This window comes from Solanum dulcamara, chromosome 3 (genome assembly GCF_947179165.1).
Source record: "Solanum dulcamara chromosome 3, daSolDulc1.2, whole genome shotgun sequence".
Taxonomy (NCBI): domain Eukaryota; kingdom Viridiplantae; phylum Streptophyta; class Magnoliopsida; order Solanales; family Solanaceae; genus Solanum; species Solanum dulcamara.
In genome coordinates this window covers 73,394,559-73,415,010 of record NC_077239.1, presented here as the reverse complement: position 1 = coordinate 73,415,010, position 20,452 = coordinate 73,394,559, and the positions used below count along the sequence as shown (strand labels likewise).

General features: G+C 28.0%; 1 protein-coding gene across 1 annotated transcript; it reads left to right on the top strand.

Moving 5' to 3' along the window:
• The first annotated feature begins 15,283 nt into the window (after positions 1 to 15,283).
• On the top strand, positions 15,284 to 17,642 carry LOC129882877 (gibberellin receptor GID1B-like). The gene is made up of 2 exons (XM_055957365.1): positions 15,284 to 15,746; positions 16,175 to 17,642. Exons 1-2 carry the CDS (start codon positions 15,708 to 15,710, stop codon positions 17,171 to 17,173), a joined length of 1,038 nt encoding a protein of 345 aa, XP_055813340.1. The 5' UTR covers positions 15,284 to 15,707; the 3' UTR covers positions 17,174 to 17,642.
• Positions 17,643 to 20,452: the final 2,810 nt, after the last annotated feature.

The window sequence follows — 20,452 nt, the reverse complement described above, 5'->3', positions numbered from 1 at the left end:
ATAAGAGTAGGGATGCGCATTCGGTTTTTCGATTCGGTTTTGTGTCATTCAGTTTCGATTTTCGATTTTGAAAAAGTGTAATCCAATTTAAACCAAAAAAATTGTTTTGGTTCGATTTTTCTCTTTTTAGTTTTTTTTGGGTTCGGCTATTCGGTTATATCAATAATTAATAGCATAATCAAAATTATATTTGCATGCTTAAAAAAAATTACATACAAGGAAAAGTAATAATATTAAATCTCGTAAATATACTTTCTAATATAAGTCACGAGTAAAACTTTAAAATATAATTACTTAAATTATACCAATAGATGTCTAGACATAAAATCTAAATAAATCAAAAAATTAAAAAAAAAATAATTTTTTAATCCGAAATCAAACCAAAAAACCAATCCAAATTAAAATTTGATTTGATTTTTCGATTTAATCCAAATAATGCACACATCTACATAAGAGGATTGGGTATGTGCTTTGTGTGATCACGTAGGACATGTTTATGGGACTCAAATTTGGTTATTTTTATTCTTACTCTTATAAATTGCATGCATTTACTTCTGAGATTAGGTGATGGATTAAGTTGGGTTAGTTAATAGTTCTCTCATTGGAAGGTTATTGTGGGTTTCACTTACGATGGATCAGGATCGTGACAGCCGGATAAGTTTAAGAGTATGCGGGGCAAATATGAGTTTAAGATTATACATGGCAGGTTAAAATAATTTTAACAAAAAAGCTGATACAGAATGAGGCGAGGCAGGTTGTAGATTCATGTGGGTTAAACAAAATAAAAGCTAAAAACATTATGATGATTATATTGATTAAATCTGAAATCACACATGTAGAAATTATCTCAACTAATTGCCAAATAATTTATTATATAACAACATATTAAAATAATATCTCAATTAACTATCACAAAAATTAAAGTTATATAAATTTATCAAAAATATTATTTATTGTGTTTGGTCAGTTTTCAAAAATAATATTTTTCTGAGTGATTTATTCTCTTTACATTAGAACTAATTAAATTTTGAGAACCCATTCATATTCATATTAAAATAACAAATTCGGGCGGAGCGGGTTGAATTCTTTGTCGGTTTGCCATCCCCACCAATCATATTTAATTCATGATTAAGTACTGCCTAATTAAGCATGGAATAATTTGATTATACTTTGTGTGTTACTTTAAACAAAAGGCAATAGAGAGATGAAAGATTCTTATTGTTCACATTCGTTGTACAGAGAGTTTTTTCCTAAAACACAATTATCAAGTGTCAAAAAAGAAACCAATAAGTTAATTGTCTTGTAGGGAGGTTAGATTCATTCAACCAGTAGCCAATAATATAATCCACTTATTAATTAATTAATTATTACTAACATTATGAGTTTAATTGAAATAATAATTGGGTAATTTGGCTTTTTGACAATTTGTTTCTTGATGTGAAGACAAGGTACAAAGAATCTAGTGTTTGATAACATTTATTTGAAAGTTCTTTGAACTTATTTGTTAGCAGTGTCTTTCATAGCACTTCATCATATACTTTATTTATTTATTTTAATAAAATAAAATAATTTAAATTTGTGATTTAAAACAAAATTTAAACCTTCTTTTTCATTGTACTAGAATTTTCCGTCATATCAAAGGAATTCGAAAGCTTATATATAATAAATAAATAAAAATTCCTGTCATATTAAAACATTTCAGCTAAAAGAATTAAATTGAATTCCCTTTTCCAAACTAGCTTGTCCCTTGTTACTCACTTCATCTTAAAATATTTATCACAATTCATTTTTTTGGAATCAAATTATTTAAATCTTGATCGATATTTTATAATGTATATGTTCACATATTAATATGGAAAAAATTGTCAGTAATAATTATAGTATTTTTATGTAATTTTAAAATTAAATTAAATTTTGCTCAAAAAATTAATTAGATTGTTAACTCTCATGACAATTATTTTAGAAGGAAAGTAATGCTTCTAAATTCCCATTGGCATAATGTATCCGATAAGGCAGGCTGCTATTTTGTAATGTTAACTTTTACAAGTTCATGGAATAAGGAGGCTGCTGCTAGAAAAGTTTATGCCAAAAAGCAAGTCCTTTTTAATATTTTACAAATTAATTATTTTTATTTTTCATTTACTTTTAAAGAAATAATATAAATATTTATGATTTATCTGAGATTACAAATTTTAATGTTATTTTTCCATACTAGATTAAATACTATGAGAGAAAATGATTTTCACTATTGTTTCGAAAAATGAGGAAAATGTTTTTTCTATTGAAAGTAGAAAAAAATAAGTTTTACAAGTGTCATTTAAAGTTCATTATCACTTGCAATCCACCCAACACACCAAACCTAACCCTTTGACCATCCCATCATCGAACCCCGATTCCACCCTATTCCACTCAGTGGCGGACCTACATGATGTTCAGGGGTTCATCTGAATCCTCTTCGCCAAAAAATTATACTATTTATACATGATTAAAATATTTTTTTATGTATAAATAGTAGATGTCGAACCCCCTACAGCTAGTTCGTGTGTCTACTTTTTTAGATTTTGAACCCTCTTATTAAAAATCTTGATTCCGCCACTGATTCCACTATTATATAAATACTTTTGAGATAATATTTTTTTGATTACTTACCGAACATTAGAAAATAAGTAAGAAATCTATTTTTTTTCCATTACTAAAAAATAATCTTATTTTCCGTCATACCTTCTATTTATATTTTCCGTCATATCTTATTTTTTTTTGCACGTTCTCTAAGAAGTTATAAATAAGACGAGTATTTTTATTACTTTATCCTTTTAATTTTTTTAATACCTTCTATTTATATGATTTATTTATTAATATCAAGATTAACAATCAAAGAACTTTTTAAAATTGTTACAATATTTATATTTTTAAAAACAATTTAATTAATTTTATCTTAATTTTATAAATTAATAAATAATTTGAAAAATATATTTTTAATATAGTGAATAAATAATATGAATTGAGGGACTACCTTCTTAAATAAAAGATGCTGGTTTGCTTTACCAAAATAGTAAAATTTTTTATCTAAAGAGTATGCAAAAGGCAAAAAGAGAGACAAAGAAAAGTTTGTCTTTATATGGCATATTTTTAATTTAAAAAAATGGTAAATGCGACATGTCAACTAAAGTTAGCTCAAATTTTCAAATCAAGCTTCTAAATTACGGAATTACATATGTCCATAGAGTTTGTCTTTACGGTGCACCATTAAATCTTTCTTTTATTGTTTTGTTATTTAAAATAAATTATAAATATTTCTATTGTTATAAATTATTTTATATTTAAAGCAAGTATATAAATTTTAAAATTAAATTATGTTATGAATTAAAAAAATTATAATTAATTATAAATAAAATATCAAATATAATTATTTTTAGTCGACTATAGAATTAGACAGGTCAATTTCTATAATTTAATTTGTAGCCCAAAATCGCAAGAATGAAACTCCATTGGACATTACCAAAACAATCAAAATAAAATAAAATGAGTGAAGACCTAAGAGTCAATAAAGAAGGTGCAAGGAAAAAACCAAAAGTTAGAAGAAATAAGCTACTTCCAAAACGACAAAATAACAAAAAGGGATAGTGGGCCACTTGTATGGTTTGAAAAATAAAGATCGTCTAATTGATTTGAAAATGCATGATTGTCATCAAATATAAAAAAAATATGTTAAATAATAATTAATTAATTATTGTTTATTATTTTATTTTTAATTAATAATTAATTTTTATTGTTCATTATTTTATTTTTTTGCATTGAATATGTAACTAATTATAATTGGACAAACTATAGTAGCTAATAATTGTTATTAGTATAGGATGATGTATTATCTAGATTATTCTAAAAATGATAATTTTGTATCAAACTTATGAGTATTTTGATATTTAGAAATTTATGGCCAGACAAATATAAGGTAAGTTAATATGATAATTTAAAATACGTTGATAAGCAAAAAAAATTAATACCACCCGATGTGTATAAGTTAAATTTTAATATTTTGTAATTACAATTAAGTACTTCTGATAAAGTATTGATTCCAAACCAAATATTTTCTACTTTTAATCTAGATCTTAAGAATTATTGATTCCAAACCAAATATTTTTTTTAAATATACTTAATTATGTAAATTATTATTATATTTTTATATTTCCTAAAAATACAATTTTACTGAAACAAAAAAGATTAATCGAACAAGTCATGAATTGAGATACTACATACTGTTTTTTTTAATCAAATTTTACTTATAGTATTATATTAAGTATGTTGTTGTAATTAAATTCACAAAGGAGAATTTTTCTGTCTGAACTTTGTCCAAATCTAATGAAGATTTTTTTCTAAAAATGAAAATTGTAGTCATAATACAAGTACTCTAAATAATCCAGCATTTATTTCAAAATATTATAAATTTTAATAATGTAGGGTCAGAAACGAACAAAAAGAGTAGGACTTTTTCTTGTTTTCCACGAGACCAAATTTGGCACAACAAGCCAAACGCTCTTCGTAGTTGTTGACCTAACGCACAAAAGGCCAAAATTTAATGTGGGACCAATTATTTCAAGTATTTTATCCTTTAGAAATTCTATAAGAAAAAAAAAAGTTGGAATATGTGCAAGAAATTAGTATAAAATATATAGAAGACAAATAAAATTGGAGAAAAAAGTGGTTCTGTTTTCTTTTTTCTACTTTTGAATAATAAAAAAAATAAAATATGGGCATTTGGGTATATGTGTGGCACATGCTTAGCCACCTTCACTAACGACAATGAATGCACCAAAAATAATACTCTAATATCTAATTCTCTACTATTTATTTGTCTCTTTCTTCATTATCCTTTTGTGCAGTGCTGATTTTTCGTCAAAGTATATGCTGTAAGCCAACACCCATTACCCACCACTACCAATTTAATATTGAGATTGGATTTTGAAATTTATACTTAACTCATCATACATGACATATATTATTCAATTTGAAGTTAAACTCCCATAAATTTGTCTTTCGAAATATTTAAGTCATGATAGAAAGTAAATTCGGTAGAGTTAATGATAGGCTGAAAGTTTGGATACAAAATGTAAAGATTTTAAGTTAATTAAGATTAAAATAGAGTATCTGAAATGCATATTTAGTGACGTAGTGCATGAAAGAGGTGGAAGTGGAGATCGCTTACATAAGTCATTTTCAAGAAAAAAAGTTTCAAGTATATTGATTATATTATCCAATAAAATGGAGAGATTGACAACGATGATGTCACACCTTATATAGGAGCGGGGGAAAGGGACCTGGTGCAATTGAGGCTCGAGTCCAGGGTATTGGGTGTTGAGAATGTATTACCAAGGCTTAAAAATAAGTTCTACAAAATGGTTGTTAGACCCACATTGTTGTACGGAGCCACTTAAGACCTCATATGTTTGGAAGACGAAGGTCACAAAAACGAGGATGCTCAGTTGGATGTGCAGGCATACTACAAGTTCCTAGTCTTGTGAAGAGAAAGTGATCTTTGTGACAAATAAGATGAAGAAAGTGAAATTGAGACGATTCGGACATGTGAAGAGAAGATGTGTGGATGACGTATGTAAGAGGTTGATTATAGAAAATATTAAGAAATGTATATAGAGGTAGGTCGAAGAAGAATGGGTTGGGGTGGGGCTAAGAATGTGTTTAGACAAGACATGACACATCTTCATCTTATTAAGTACATGACCCTTACTAAGAATGTGTGGATGTCGAGGATTAGCATAGGAGAATAGTGTGTAGTTGAGTGTTGCACACTTTTATGTGGGAGAGACAAAGGGACAAATCTCCTCTTTTCCATATTTAGTAATATTGGTTAATAGTCAGGTAGCATCTTATTTTTCATTTTTCGCTATTACATGTTGATTCATTTGCTATGTGTATCTTGTTATTGTGATATCGATATTTTCCTTTCAAGTTGGCTTTGATTATTCTTTCTTGAGCCAAGAGTCTATCAATGTGTATCTATCCGACAAATATAAGGATAAAGTTTTAACGTGTATCCTATTCTCTGTAGACCTCACTTATAAAAGTGCAATGGATATATTATTATTGTTGTTATAGAAAGTAGGCTTTGAAATGTATGAATAATTCTATTAATTTTATACTTGATTTTTTTATATATACATATAATATAAATAATTCATGTATACTTAAAAGTTATTGAATTTTGCCAAATTCTTAAACTGATTATTGAATTGGCAGGTGTTTGAACATGATTTGGTTGAAGTTTGAAAAAGAAAAGTATCTAATGTTGAAGTTAAAAACAATATTTGAAAGTTAAAATAATATCTGAACATAAATTTTATTTGAAAGAAAAATAATTCTGTGGTAAAAAACTTAAAATATTCCTCAGACAACACAGACAAAAAAAAAAAACACAAACAAATTTTTCAAAATTCAAATTCTCTTTTTTAAATTTTCTATGATTACTTTTTATTCTCAAATGAGACGCAATAGGCCAACTTAGTAAATAGTGAAAAGAACTTTATTACTACAATTGGAGTCTTGGACATAAAACCTTCAAAAACATTTATTTTGAAAAAACAGCAGATTAATTATATTTTTGTTGTTTGAATTTATTTTGTTCCCAGAAACAGATTTTGCGGGAAAAAAAATAAATTTCGCGGCAATCAAAAACAGTTTTTTCACAACCAAACACTAGCAAAAATTAAAATATGAATGTACGAGAATAAAATAAAACATGATGTCGTTCCCACAAGATGCATGGAATTATATTAATTTAATTATTCTCAATTGTTTGTCTCCAACCTGAACTTTTGCTCAAACATATTTTATAAAGTAATTCATTATATTGCAACTAAATGGTTCTTGAATTTAATACGAAGAATTATTTCTTCGTCATGGAAATAAACGATGATTGAATATGCATTTCTCCATAATTGATGAGCTTTGTTTTTTCTTCTCTTTTTAAAATTTATCTATCCTTCTATTTCTGTTTTTTTGGCTTATATTTTTTATATATCAAAAAGGAGCTTCTTATTCTATTTGAATTTTATGTGACAAACTATAATTATGTTTGAAGTCAAATAGTTCCTTTTTATACGATGTTTTTTTAATTTTAATATTTTAACTCTGAAATTCAAATTCATAATGCACATCATTGAAATAGCGTCCGTTTTTATCTGCATAAAATAAAGATAAGGTCTATGCATATTTTATTCTCTCCATACTTTATTTATGGATATATTATTATTATTATTATTATACTGGTAATCATATATTTTTTTCTATATGTATATAGTACTATTTATGCCTACATGATCAAAATTTAAATTTGTTAATTTTAGTACATTAAACAAATTAGCATGTTACGTCGAAAAACAATATGATTAATTTACCACTGGAAAATGTGATAACAAGATTATTAAAAAATTCTTTAATTAGATGTTACAACTTTAAATTCTAAAATAAAAATAAAAATAAAAATTATTTTAAAACTTTTTTTAAAACCGTTTTTACAATGTTTAGGATGAAGATTAAAATCAAGAGACACGTTTTCTAAAACCTTAAAAATTGTTTGGTTGTTAGTTAAAAAGTGAATTATTTATTTATCAGAATTAGTGTAATTAATATCATTTTAATTATTATTATTATATAAAATTTAAAACATCAATGTACGATCTTTGGGTATCAATTTACAATCTAATATAATTAAATTCTCAGAACTTAATGAAATAATTGATTAATGGTCCCACTTGATCATTATCTAGTTAGTTATAGCATATAGTATAAAGATATAAATATAATATCCCATGGAAAATACTCTTCCCCGAACACGTGGCAACTTGGCCCCTTCTCTAAGCTGGTCCCACTAAAAAAAATTACCGGACCCACCCACCTCGTATTGCATCCTCGGCTACTCATTAGTCGCGTCAGTGAAATGACATTTTATTTTGGGGTTAAAGTGATATGACATTTACAATGAGAAATCAACATTTTGTTGGAATGTTTGTTATGTATTGTTTCATAATTTATTGTATTATATTATTATATTTTAATGAGTATAATATTTATTTAGTATTATTTTTATTGTTATATAATGTCATATAAATAATTTTAATGAGAAATTTATAAGAAAAATAGAATACGTGATAGAATTATTATAAAAAAATAGAATATATGATTATTAAATAATAAGTAAAGGTAAAATGAGGAAAAAATATTAAGGAAACTACGCGATCACACCACATTGGTCATTACATCAAAATGAGATTCTTCGTTGTTACTTTATAATGAAGTTAAATAATACAATATAAATAAAATTTAAGTAATAATCAAAATAAATATTATATTACAGATAATAACCATCCAAATAAAATGTAAATGCATACTTTCTTTGTTTTAAATTTATTTGTCCCATTTTTTTAAGTACGTTTACAATTCCTTAATTCTACTCGCTCATTTGTCATATTTAAGAAACACAAAATAGAACATTTGTCATATTTTATGATTTGTTATTGCTTATAAATTTTATACCAAATTAAAACACGACAATCAAATTAAAACAAGCGAAGAGACTATAAGTCATACGCGCAGAAGGACAAAATTCGTAAGTCCCCACCACAAAACGACAAAACATATGCCGTCACGCGCTTTAGCACAGAACACGTGTCACTATCAAAGGGTGTATTTTGTAGTTGTTTGGAGAAAGGAAGGGTAGATTAGTCATTTGGTAAAATAACGATTAAAATTAATTAGTACTTAGTAGGCACGTGCCTTGGCGTGGACCGCACGCATGGAAAACTAAAGTAGAGGCTTTTACAGTGTGTTTCGTCGTGGAGTTGGATGTTTGTAATTGTTTTTTGTTTGATACTCACTTGTCGTCTACTTTCACAAGTACGTTCCCTACGTACATTGCTTTATTTTATTTTTTTAATTATGTATTTGATACATTTATTGAAGTCTGATAAATTTAGATTTGCATCGCATAGATCCATTCGAAAGAAATTGTTTTCAATGAAGAATTTTTATATATTCAAAATTCGAAACGGAGACTTTTGATTAAGAAAAAAAATAGTCTCATTCGCTACACCATATCATTTGATGATTGCTTTGTTAGCTTACTTCCAACTTTCCTCTATTTTCATTTTTTTATACCAATACACTAGTATATGTGTATATATATATATATATTGACATTTATGTCGAGCAAATAAAAATATTCTTTTTATCCTGATTTATGTCAAAATGTTTGGTTGGACGTAGAACCGTCACAACAAGTTTGGTGGAGGGTCTAAAATCAAACTTATTTTTAGTTATAATATGTAAATTGAATAACTTAATACATTCAATGTAATTTTATAAGTGAAGTTTCGAGAAGGTAGGATGTATACAGTCCTTATAAATTAAGAATGTAAACAATTAAAATTTTCAATGAAAAAATATTTTAATGTCCAATATATATACTAGTTGAGGGAATGAAAGTACGAAACATATTAATGTTTTCATAAATAGTTTTAGACAAATCTGATATCATGAGCTAAGTTAGACCTAATGTTCTTATATGTTTAAAAATGAAGAAATATATATTTGGATTTACCATTAATAAAATCACAATCACATTGAGCAAAAAAATAAAATTCTAGAAATCAAAAGCAACTGGAAAGGCGGGAGTAATGGGAACATTATAAATAAAGTAAGATAAAAGTCATTTTACGTGATCTTTATGCTGAAGAAAATTTATTTCTCCACTTCTTTTTCTCCCTCTAGTCTATGTTGGTATTTATTGAAATTCAATAATTCCAAAAAACAAATATTTAATATTTTTTTTAAATCAATAGCAGAGTTCAATATATATATATATGATGTACTAGTATTTTAAGCTTGATGGAGTTGAGCAAGGGTGGAGATCGAGGGGTTATTCTATTTCTTTTATTGAAAAGTTTATATTATTTATATAGAATTTATTTTTTTAATAATTATTATATGCATATATATAGTAAATACTAAATTCTTTTTGACTTCTTCTTCGTGCATTTACTTATAACATTTCAAATTCATTTGTAAAATTTTTGGCACCGTCTGATTGTGAGTATAATTAGTGGTCTAGTCGAAAATTTAGCAACGGATTTCTAAATTTTCTCCTTAGTTATATCAAGAATGTAAAAAATTTAAATATACACTTATAATAGCTATATGATTATTCACGAAGGATGTACACTGGACCATCCTTCGCTTAACGTAGCTCCATCTATAACTTATGAGGATAATATTTAGTAATTTAATTGGTTGACTATCTTAATTTCACCTTATTCGTGAGGGTTCGTATCACGATCCGACTTAAGGCCTAGTCATAACATAATGATTGAAACCCTGAAGGGCTCTAACCAAGCCTCTTGTACATATCATAAGCATACATAAGATAAAATATAAAATCGGAAACATCATAAGAGAGTCTAAAACATGAATAGAAATTGAAGAATGTCATATGACAACATAGACTCGAAACATTTATCCAACTAGATGCCTCTATTCATGAATATGGGCGGGGGCTAAGACATGTCCCTAGCTCACCTTCAATATACAACGTAAACAAAAGTCTTTTGAAAAGAAAACAGTAACCAACTTGAAAACTAGTCCCCGATCAATGAGGACTCACCACAACACAATCGGATAGAGAATGCCTACTAGTTACGTGGACGATTAGGATCTTCAACCTCAACCCCTATATTATGAGATAATGTAGGCAAAAAGTATGCATTAGTACATTGGAATGTACTAAGTATGAGGGCGTGACATGCATCGTAAATCAAGGAATGCAATGGTTAAGTAAAACACAGGATAAGATGAGATAAGTAAAGTCATGAGAAAATCATATTGACCAAAGCATTTTAAAGCATAGATTCAAAATCATAACATACTTAAGAGATCATACATATGTTGGATAAGAACCATAACCGACAATAAGACCATGCGAGCTATAACATGGAATCCGATGATACCCACATCGAGAAGGAGGAGGCTACTTTGCCAAGGTAGACTCCTACATGCCTAAGTAGATCCACTAAGCGGTCGTGTGAACCGGGTACTCACCCCTAGTTCTTAGACTCGGATACTCACCTCCAAACCTTGATATTTCGGATACTCACCTCGTAGAGATTTGGGTATTCGCCTTTAATCCCTTGTACCTATGGTGGCACGTAGTTATGCGACAAGAGACTTTATATAAGGACCCTGTATTTCGAGTCCCCACCTCAAGTCCACATTCGGTGCAAAGTCAAATCCCACGGAATACATACATAGCATAAAAATCATAATTGACATATATCATAGTCATTATCATAGGTTTGAACATCATAGAGTAGCTCATTTTCATAACATAAGTAAAATGCGGGTATTGTCCTTCCACATTACAAATCATACATACATAGACATACTTCATACTTGGAGATTAGGGTAAAACTTGGATGCATAATCAATTTGAATGAGATTCATAATAATACCTTCGAAATCATTAAATAAAACTTCTCATAGAATATAACTTGAAAATTCATGATCATAGCTTATACTTGACATTAGGGTAAGACATGAATGTATGATCAATTGATTTGAAAATCATGTAATTGATTTGAAAACATGCATGATCATAAATTTTATATCAGCCCATACATAATTCATATAGATAATATCATTAGGAAGTACAATTGAAAATACTCATAATTTTAATCATGAACCCTAGAGATCAAAATAGGAGAATTCATAGAAAACTCTTCAATTCAATACAATAACCATTAATTTATATCAAAAATAGTTTCATGATCATACTTTGAATCATAATTCATGCAATAGGAATAGAGATCATAAAACCCATAAAATATCATACTTTAATTTGATAGAAAATCTTGAGAAATTAATTGGGCTTCATGAATGAAAGAATTCATGAATCAATATACAGGATAATGCATTACTTAAACGGCCTATTCCCAAGACATTCTTAAGACATTTGTGAGCATTTTGAGGGGTGTTACAGTTCGATTCTCCGAATTTCGTATTTGGTCCATTGTTAATTGTCGTTAGTGACTCTAATTATCTACTCCACTAACTATTCTACGTGCTTTCTAATAAAGATGGTTTAAGCATTAAATATTTTGAGAAAATCAGGCAGAACTTTAATTCTCCGCGCCTAGCTGTGAATGTTTTCTGGTAAAACAAAATAGTGATATATTATGCTGACTGATGTATTTAAATTTGTCATTTATTATTAATATAAACGGTTTTATTATTCACTTTATTTATTTTTACTTGTCATATTTCACTTTACGATAATTTATTCTATTAATCTTCAACCCCAAACTAAATTAGTTTAATTCTTTATTTTAAATTAAACTTTTTTAGATATTCAAAAATTATATAAAAAAATTATATGTTGTCATTTTTATTAATAGAAAAAAAATATTGATGGAAGCCCACTTTCAAGAAGTAAAATGTGACAAATGAAATGAATGGAGAAAGAAGGAAATGATATTTTTGGTACAAATTATAAAATATCATCAGTTGCTGGAGAACGAGTCAGTCAATTATTTGAAAAACATATTTAATTATTGTTATAAAAAAAATACATCAATTATTTTTAACCTGAAAAAATTCCAACAATGAAAATGACACTTGCAAACGACTGCAAAATAATTCATATATTAGTTACGTGAGATTTAATTATTTATATATTAACTACTTCACCTTTTATCATGTACTAACCATTTATATATGTATTTGTTGTACGAAAAAAATAACAACCAAGTACTGTATATAAAAATAAATGCAATATTTACTGTGGAAAGAGTAAAAGCCAACTAAATATTGTGTACCTTGTACTAGAATTTATGTGGGTATATTTTTTTAACCAAAAAATGTAAAAAATTAAGAAATCATTTGGTGAAAGATAATAGAAAAAAAGAAATCGAACATGAATTTGTTGTGATATTATTTAATTTCTTATTTAATAAGATTTTCAATTGACGTATAACTAATATATACCCTAGTCATTAGTACTATTATTATCTATAATAAGCAATGACATAATCTATACTATGGGATACTATTTTTATTTTTAATACACCTTATTCAATACTATTCATATTCTAATACACTTATCAGTATTAAAAATAAATATTTTTCATCACGAATCAATGTAAAATTTATATTATTTAACATAATTTTTCCACCTTATTTTCACCGAATCAGCTAACTGTTAAAATGCATTCTCAGTAAAATACCAAGAAGTTTTCTAAGTTTTTCTTTCTTCTCACTATTAAAATAAAATAATTTTTTTTAATAAAATAATTATTTTATTTTAATAGTGCATTCGATTATTACAACAAACCAAATAACCAATAAAAATAATATTAATATAATTAACATTATCATTACTAAATCTAACACAACAAATTTTAATATTAATAATCCCGATATTAGAAATACTATCTATTTCAATACTATTCTTATACGTCGGACCACTTAACCATATAAAAAAAAAAAGTGAAAGTGTAAAACAAAGAAAAGGGGGTTAAGTGATGATTAGGTTTAGTCGGCGTGGATGCGTATTAGCCCTTGGAAAGTTGTGGCGTGGGAACAAAATGGAGTGGTTTGTGTACTATACCAGACTTTTAGGTGTCTAATAAACTCAAGTCTCCTATTAACTTTTCATTAATTTGAAGGAAAAAAACTTTGTAGTATTACATTTAATATTATTATTAAAAATATAATACAAAAGGATAATGAGATACATAAATATGTATCCACAGTACAAAATAAACAGATATGATGCAGTAAATAAGATTTGTATTTTTTTTTTTTAAATTTGAGTTTTAGATATAAAAAAAATTCTTGATAGAAAATACTACGTAGAGAAAAATTTAATAAACAGTACAATTTTAGCCGTCTGTTTTGTCGTTTCTCTCGCCTACATTCAGCAACGCCGTCTGTTTGCGTTTGACTGCACGCCTCTTCTCATCTTTTTTAATTCACACCTTTCCTTGTCATATATATTATCATAAACGACATTTACTATATTCTTTTTTTTTTCTATTTTCATTTTATAAGATAATGACATTATTTTGAAAAAGAAAAATAGGAAATCTTTTTCATATAAGAAAATTTATAATTTATACTTGAATACTTTTATGTTCTAATAATTAATCATTTTAAATTATATTAAGAACTTAGGGATCGTTTTATTGGGAATAAGATATTTTAAAATTAATTAATTTGAAATTAGCAATTTTAAAATAAGTTATTCCACCATATATATGTAATAACTAATTTCATCACTATGATATAAATGATGAGATAAGTTATTTCATATTTAAAAATCAAGCAACACAGTAAGATTTTATTCCTTAACTATTTTTTGTTTTAAGGATTATTTATAGAGAGTTGCAGTCCCATGAAGCGAGCTTCATCTTCTTTTATAAATAAAAAATTCGAGATAATAGTTTTTTTATAATTATTAATTTACGATTTGATATGTACACAATGTAAATTTCATCCTCGAAAAATGTTATGAAAGTTTTTGTTTAGCTTCTCTCTGATGAAAGTTAATGATTTGCATAATTTTAATTATATTCATCAACTTCAATAAAAAAATTAACTTTAATTATAAGTAGCATAACAATTCTATTGTTCCAATTGAAAAATGAACCTATAATTAGTTTGTCAAGAAATTTTGAAACAAACAATTTGAAGGTGCGACTATTGTTGTACACCAAATTCGTTCCTTTTTGGGAAACCAGAGTGATATTTATACAAAATATCAAACAACGATGGTAGTTTTTATGATGTTGTATCAAAAATTATGATAGAGTGATAACTACTTATTAATTCTTAATTATAGATCTTATATTTGAATCATGTTATAAAATTATTTTTGATAAAAAACTTTTCAATCCAAATTCGAATTAATCTATCCCTACCTTTTAATATAAAAAATTTATAAAGCTTTAAACGTCTGATGAATCTATTTAAATATTTTTTTTTCTTATTTTGAGTTTTTATTTCATATTAAAATTCGATTAAATTTGAATTTACACTGAAAAATTTATATTAAAGGTAAGACTTTCTAACAAAATTGATTTCATAATAAGAAATTTTGAACTCCAACATTGTAATTAAGATTGAAGAAGTATTTATCACATCATCATAACTATTCTTTCTTTAATTTCTTTCTTAGTTTTTTCTTGGGAGCAAAAGCAGCTTTAACAGTTAACCAACAGCTCTACCGTGAATTCTTAATGACGCTGGCTCTCTCTCTCTCTCTCTCATCCCTCTTCTTCTATTTCTTCACTATTCTTGTCGTCTTTATTTCTCCCCTTTCTCTGTCTTTAGTACCTATTTCACTCTCTGTGTTTGTGAGTTCTCCACGCTTTTAAAGTTTTAATTTTGGGGCTAATAGTCTCTCTCTCTATCTCTTCCCTTCTCCTTAATCCCCCAAACGTTTCTGCTCTGTTCTTTTCTTGGGACACTGTTGTTGTTGTTTCAGAAGTGTCTCTTCTTGTTTTAATTAAGGAATCAAATTTCCTTCTTTGGACCATTGGTCTTGTCATTATGAACACTCATACACTTATATTCTTCAAGATCACTGCACCCTTTTAAGTTTCTTCTCCAAAGTTTGAATCTTTAATCAGTAGTAATAATAGTTAGTCATGGTGGGCAATAACGACATCAACGCTAGTGAATCTAAGGTATCCCTTTTTCCCCTTTGTTAATTTTCTTTAATTAGAGGTTTGACCTTATGTGTCTTGAGAAGAAAATTTGCATCTTTTTTTTTTGAGGAAAAAAGGATGAATCTTTATCATTGATTTAGTTAAATGGTCTGTCAATCTTATGTTTCTTTGGCGTGTCTGCACATATTTAACCTCCTTTACAAAATCACCTTTTGCTTTCCTATTTGCTCTTTTTGGGGTTTGATTCTTTTCTTTTCCAGTTGCTTACTTTCTCTTTATAGCTATGCATACAAATTCTACTGATGTTTTCCTTTATGTGCTGTAACTATTTGTGGATTGTCACAAGATGTATATTGCTATGATCAATTTTGCTTTTTAGTACCTCAGGGTCGTAGATGTTTGTTTTTTTTCTTTTTCTTGTAATGACTAGGCCTTATATGTTGCAGAGGGTGGTTCCACTTAATACATGGATTCTTATATCCAATTTCAAACTGGCTTACAACATGCTTAGACGGTCTGATGGTACATTTAACCGCGATTTAGCTGAGTTCTTGGAACGGAAAGTACCTGCAAATTCAATTCCAGTTGATGGTGTTTACTCATTTGATGTGGTTGATCGCTCTACAAGCTTGCTTAACCGTGTCTATAAACCTGCCCCGAAAAATGAGTCTGATTGGGGTAAAATTGAGCTTGATAAACCTTTGAGTACTACAGAAATTGTTCCTGTTATTATTTTCTACCATGGTGGAAGTTTTACTCATTCATCAGCTAATAGTGCTATATATGACACATTTTGTCGTCGCCTTGTTAGCATTTGCAAGGCTGTTGTTGTATCTGTGAATTATCGACGATCACCTGAGAATCGTTATCCTTGTGCTTATGATGATGGATGGGCTGCTCTTAAATGGGTCCAATCTAGGCCATGGCTTCAAAGTGGAAAGGATTTAAAAGTTCATGTATATATGGCTGGTGATAGTTCTGGTGGTAATATTGCTCATCATGTTGCTGTTCAGGCTGCTGAATCCGGCGTCGAAGTATTAGGAAATATCCTTCTTCATCCAATGTTTGGTGGGCAAAAACGGACCGAATCAGAGAGTAGATTGGATGGGAAATACTTTGTAACAGTTCAAGATAGGGATTGGTACTGGAGGGCATATCTACCAGAAGGGGAAGATAGGGACCATCCAGCTTGTAATATATTTGGCCCTAGAGGTACAACTCTTGAAGGACTTAACTTTCCAAAGAGTTTAGTCGTTGTAGCCGGGTTGGATCTTGTTCAAGATTGGCAATTGACTTATGTTGAAGGGTTACGAAAATCAGGGCACCAAGTGAATCTATTATATCTAAAGCAGGCAACAATAGGTTTCTATTTCTTGCCTAATAACGATCATTTTCGTTGCCTAATGGAGGAGATAACAAGCTTCATCCATCCTAACCATTCATAGACTTAACTTCAACTACAGGCAGCTATCTATATATAACAGAAGCTTGACATCTCACTCGATCGGATTATTTTTTCCCTCCTCTGTAGTGAATATAATGGTGTGTAGTTAGTTATATATATATATATATATGATTTGTGTAGAATTGCTTCTCAGTGTTACTTGTCAACATAGTACATTGTTGATAAGAGTGTTCACCCTAGTGGTTGTCATCCAGCATTTGAAGACTACTAAGTATCTCGTCGGCCTTTCAGGTGGGTGCCTGAGATATGTTACTTGTCGAATTGTCTCCAGGTATGTAAGGAGGATGTAGTATTGATAAGAGAGTAATTTTCTGGTAGTGTCTCTGTTGTTACTGCCACTAAAAGAAACTAATTTCAGAACATGGATTGGAAAATTCATGATGTTGTGGTCTTACTTTGTATGTTATAGTTGTGGTTCAGAAAATATACATAAGATTTTGTTTTGTTAATTTTCTCCCAACCATTGAACCCTCTTTTCCCCTCTCTTTTATGTTGTTCAGTGTTACACTATTAGATTACTTAAAAATCAACTCAAGGTAGTTGTGCTTATGTTTAAAGTGTTTTCCTTTGGAATTTGAAGGGAACAAATACTATGTACAATAACAACAAACTCAGTGTAATTCCACGCGTGGGATTTGGAGAGAGTGATGTGTACTCAGCTTTAACTCTACCATATGAAGACAGAAGAGTTGTTACCCATAGACACTCAGCTCAAGTAAAACATAGTTGTTACACTATTAGATTACTTAAAAATCCACTCAAGGTAGTTGTGCTTATGTTAAAAGTGTTGTGTTTTCCTTTGGGATTTGAAGTAAAAAAGTACAATAACAACAAACTCAATGTAATTTTATGTGTGGGATCCGGAGAGAGTGATATGCACGCAATTTTAACTCTATTTTGTGAAAGATAGAAGGGTTGTTATCAATAGACACTCGGCCAAGTCAAACATATCAATCTCAAGTAAATAAAAAAAAATAATACAAAATTAAAGAAATTATGATAAAAATATGGGAGAACGGTAGCAAAAACAACACGTGAAGAAGGGAGAAAGTAATATGTTATAATTAGTTAAACTAAACAAATAGTATGATAAAAGTTTATATTTTAAAGAATCATTTTCATAAACTAATGTAGTGCTTGGGTTTTTGGTATTTATCTCTGCATTACTAATACCTGAAGGGATAATTTGGATGGGAATAAGTTATTCTAAAATTAATTATTTTGAGATTCGTTATTCTGAGATAAAGTGGGATTACTTGTCTCACCATGTATATGGATAACTTATTTCATCACTATGGTATAAACGATGGAATAAATTATCCCAAATTTGTCAATCAAACAAGACACCAAAATTTTATTCCCTGTACTATTATTTTTTTCCAGAATTATTTATGTTTATCCATTCGGAATATATGTTATTTTATATGAAATATAACGCGAATAAAAAAACGAGTACCAATAATACATAGTCAATACTAAAGTATTTAAAGACATAGGAGGTGTGGTGAGGGGAAGCTTCCTATACCATTACTTATTGTAAATGAGTTCGTTAGCTAATTTAGCTTGCAACTTCAAGGTAAACCTCATAGATAAATTCACATTCAAGATTTGAGATTTATAAATTTAAAATTTAGCTCAAAATTAATGAATTCTATTTAACCGCAACCTCAACTCTTGTAACTTTATTTTTATTGATTTTCCAATCAGTATCCAAAACTCTCATTGAAGTCTAATTATATTCAGCAAGCGCTCTTTATCAAGAATTTTTTCATACCTAAAGCTCAAACTTAAAAACATCTGATTAAGGAATGAATACTCACATACACTGCAACACAATCCTTTAATGGTTTTGTAAGGAACTTGGTTTGCTGTTTGGTTACTAAAAATGAGTAAGAAAAAAAGTCATATGCTAAAATTGTAGGTCATTTTGTGGACCATAAAGGAATTCTTGTTGTCACCTCCCCCCCTTTGAACCAAAAGGCCAAAGCCAAAACAAAACCCTGTCCATCCAAAGTGAAATGAAGGGTACATTTTACAATAGTTACATGATTGGACATTGATTCAATGCTTTCTATATCTCCTTTCTTGAAGTTGATTTTTATTCATATTTTTGTCAGCTCTTCTTCTCCTTCTTCTTCTTGTTCTATATGGGTCTTTTGGGAATTTGCAGGGTACTTTTGGCATTAGGATAAATTTGTTTTTCTATTTTTTATTTTGTCTTTTCTTTTTCTTGTATTAGAGACTTGAATATCAACCATTGGTTGGGAATTTTGGATTTAGCACTACTTTTTACCAGTACACTAGGGGGACCATGGTATATATATTAAAAAATAAAATAGAGAAATATAACTGAGTTCTGAATTTTTTGTATTTGTTAAATGTGTTAAATTTGACTTTATATAACTATATTTTTTTACCCTTGGATGGAGGAGGCCAGGCCCGGTATTCGAAAAAGACTTGGTAAGACTTGAAATATAATACACCCTTTCTTTATTTTTTAATTTGCATGTATCTTAAAAAATAATATTTAATATGAACATTTATTATAGAATTAATGTATAATTTTAGATTTTGAAAAATAATTTAAGAAATAAGTAATAATATGAGGGGTATAACATGAATATATATATATATATATATATATATATATATATATATATATATATATATATATGAGAGAACTGTATTTTTAATGAATTAGACAAGTAAAAGAAGAAGGAGATACTCTTTTCGTTCCAATATATATATATATATATATATGAGAGAACTGTATTTTTAATGAATTAGACAAGTAAAAGAAGAAGGAGATACTCTTTTCGTTCAATTTATGTACACCATATATATATATATGAGAAAACTGTATTTTTAGTGAATTAGACAAGTAAAAGAAGAAAGAGATACTCTTTTCGTCCCAATTTATGTACACCATTTTGACTGGACAAAAAATTTAAAAACAAGAAAAAGACTTTTGAAATTTTTATGATTCAACACTCTTTGACCATTTGGGTAATTATAAATTATTTCATTTAACGGTAATTTTTTTTAAAAGTTAAATAATTTGTAATTATAAATTTATTATAATCTTTTTGAAATATACTAAAAAGGAAATCATGTCACATAAATTGAGATAAATAAATATTTTATCAGGTAAAATTCATAAAGAGCCATCTTTTAGTTCCTATAATTGAAAAAACTACAACGTGCATTCAGTTTTACTTGTCCATTATTTCAACAATATATTTTTATTTTTACTTGTCAT

Excerpts from the sequence above, each read along its gene's own strand:
- LOC129882877 (XM_055957365.1), top strand. The coding sequence starts at position 15,708 with ATGGTGGGCAATAACGACATCAACGCTAGTGAATCTAAG. Across the intron at positions 15,747-16,174 it reads TCAACGCTAGTGAATCTAAG|AGGGTGGTTCCACTTAATAC; the intron begins GTATCCCTTTTT and ends TATATGTTGCAG.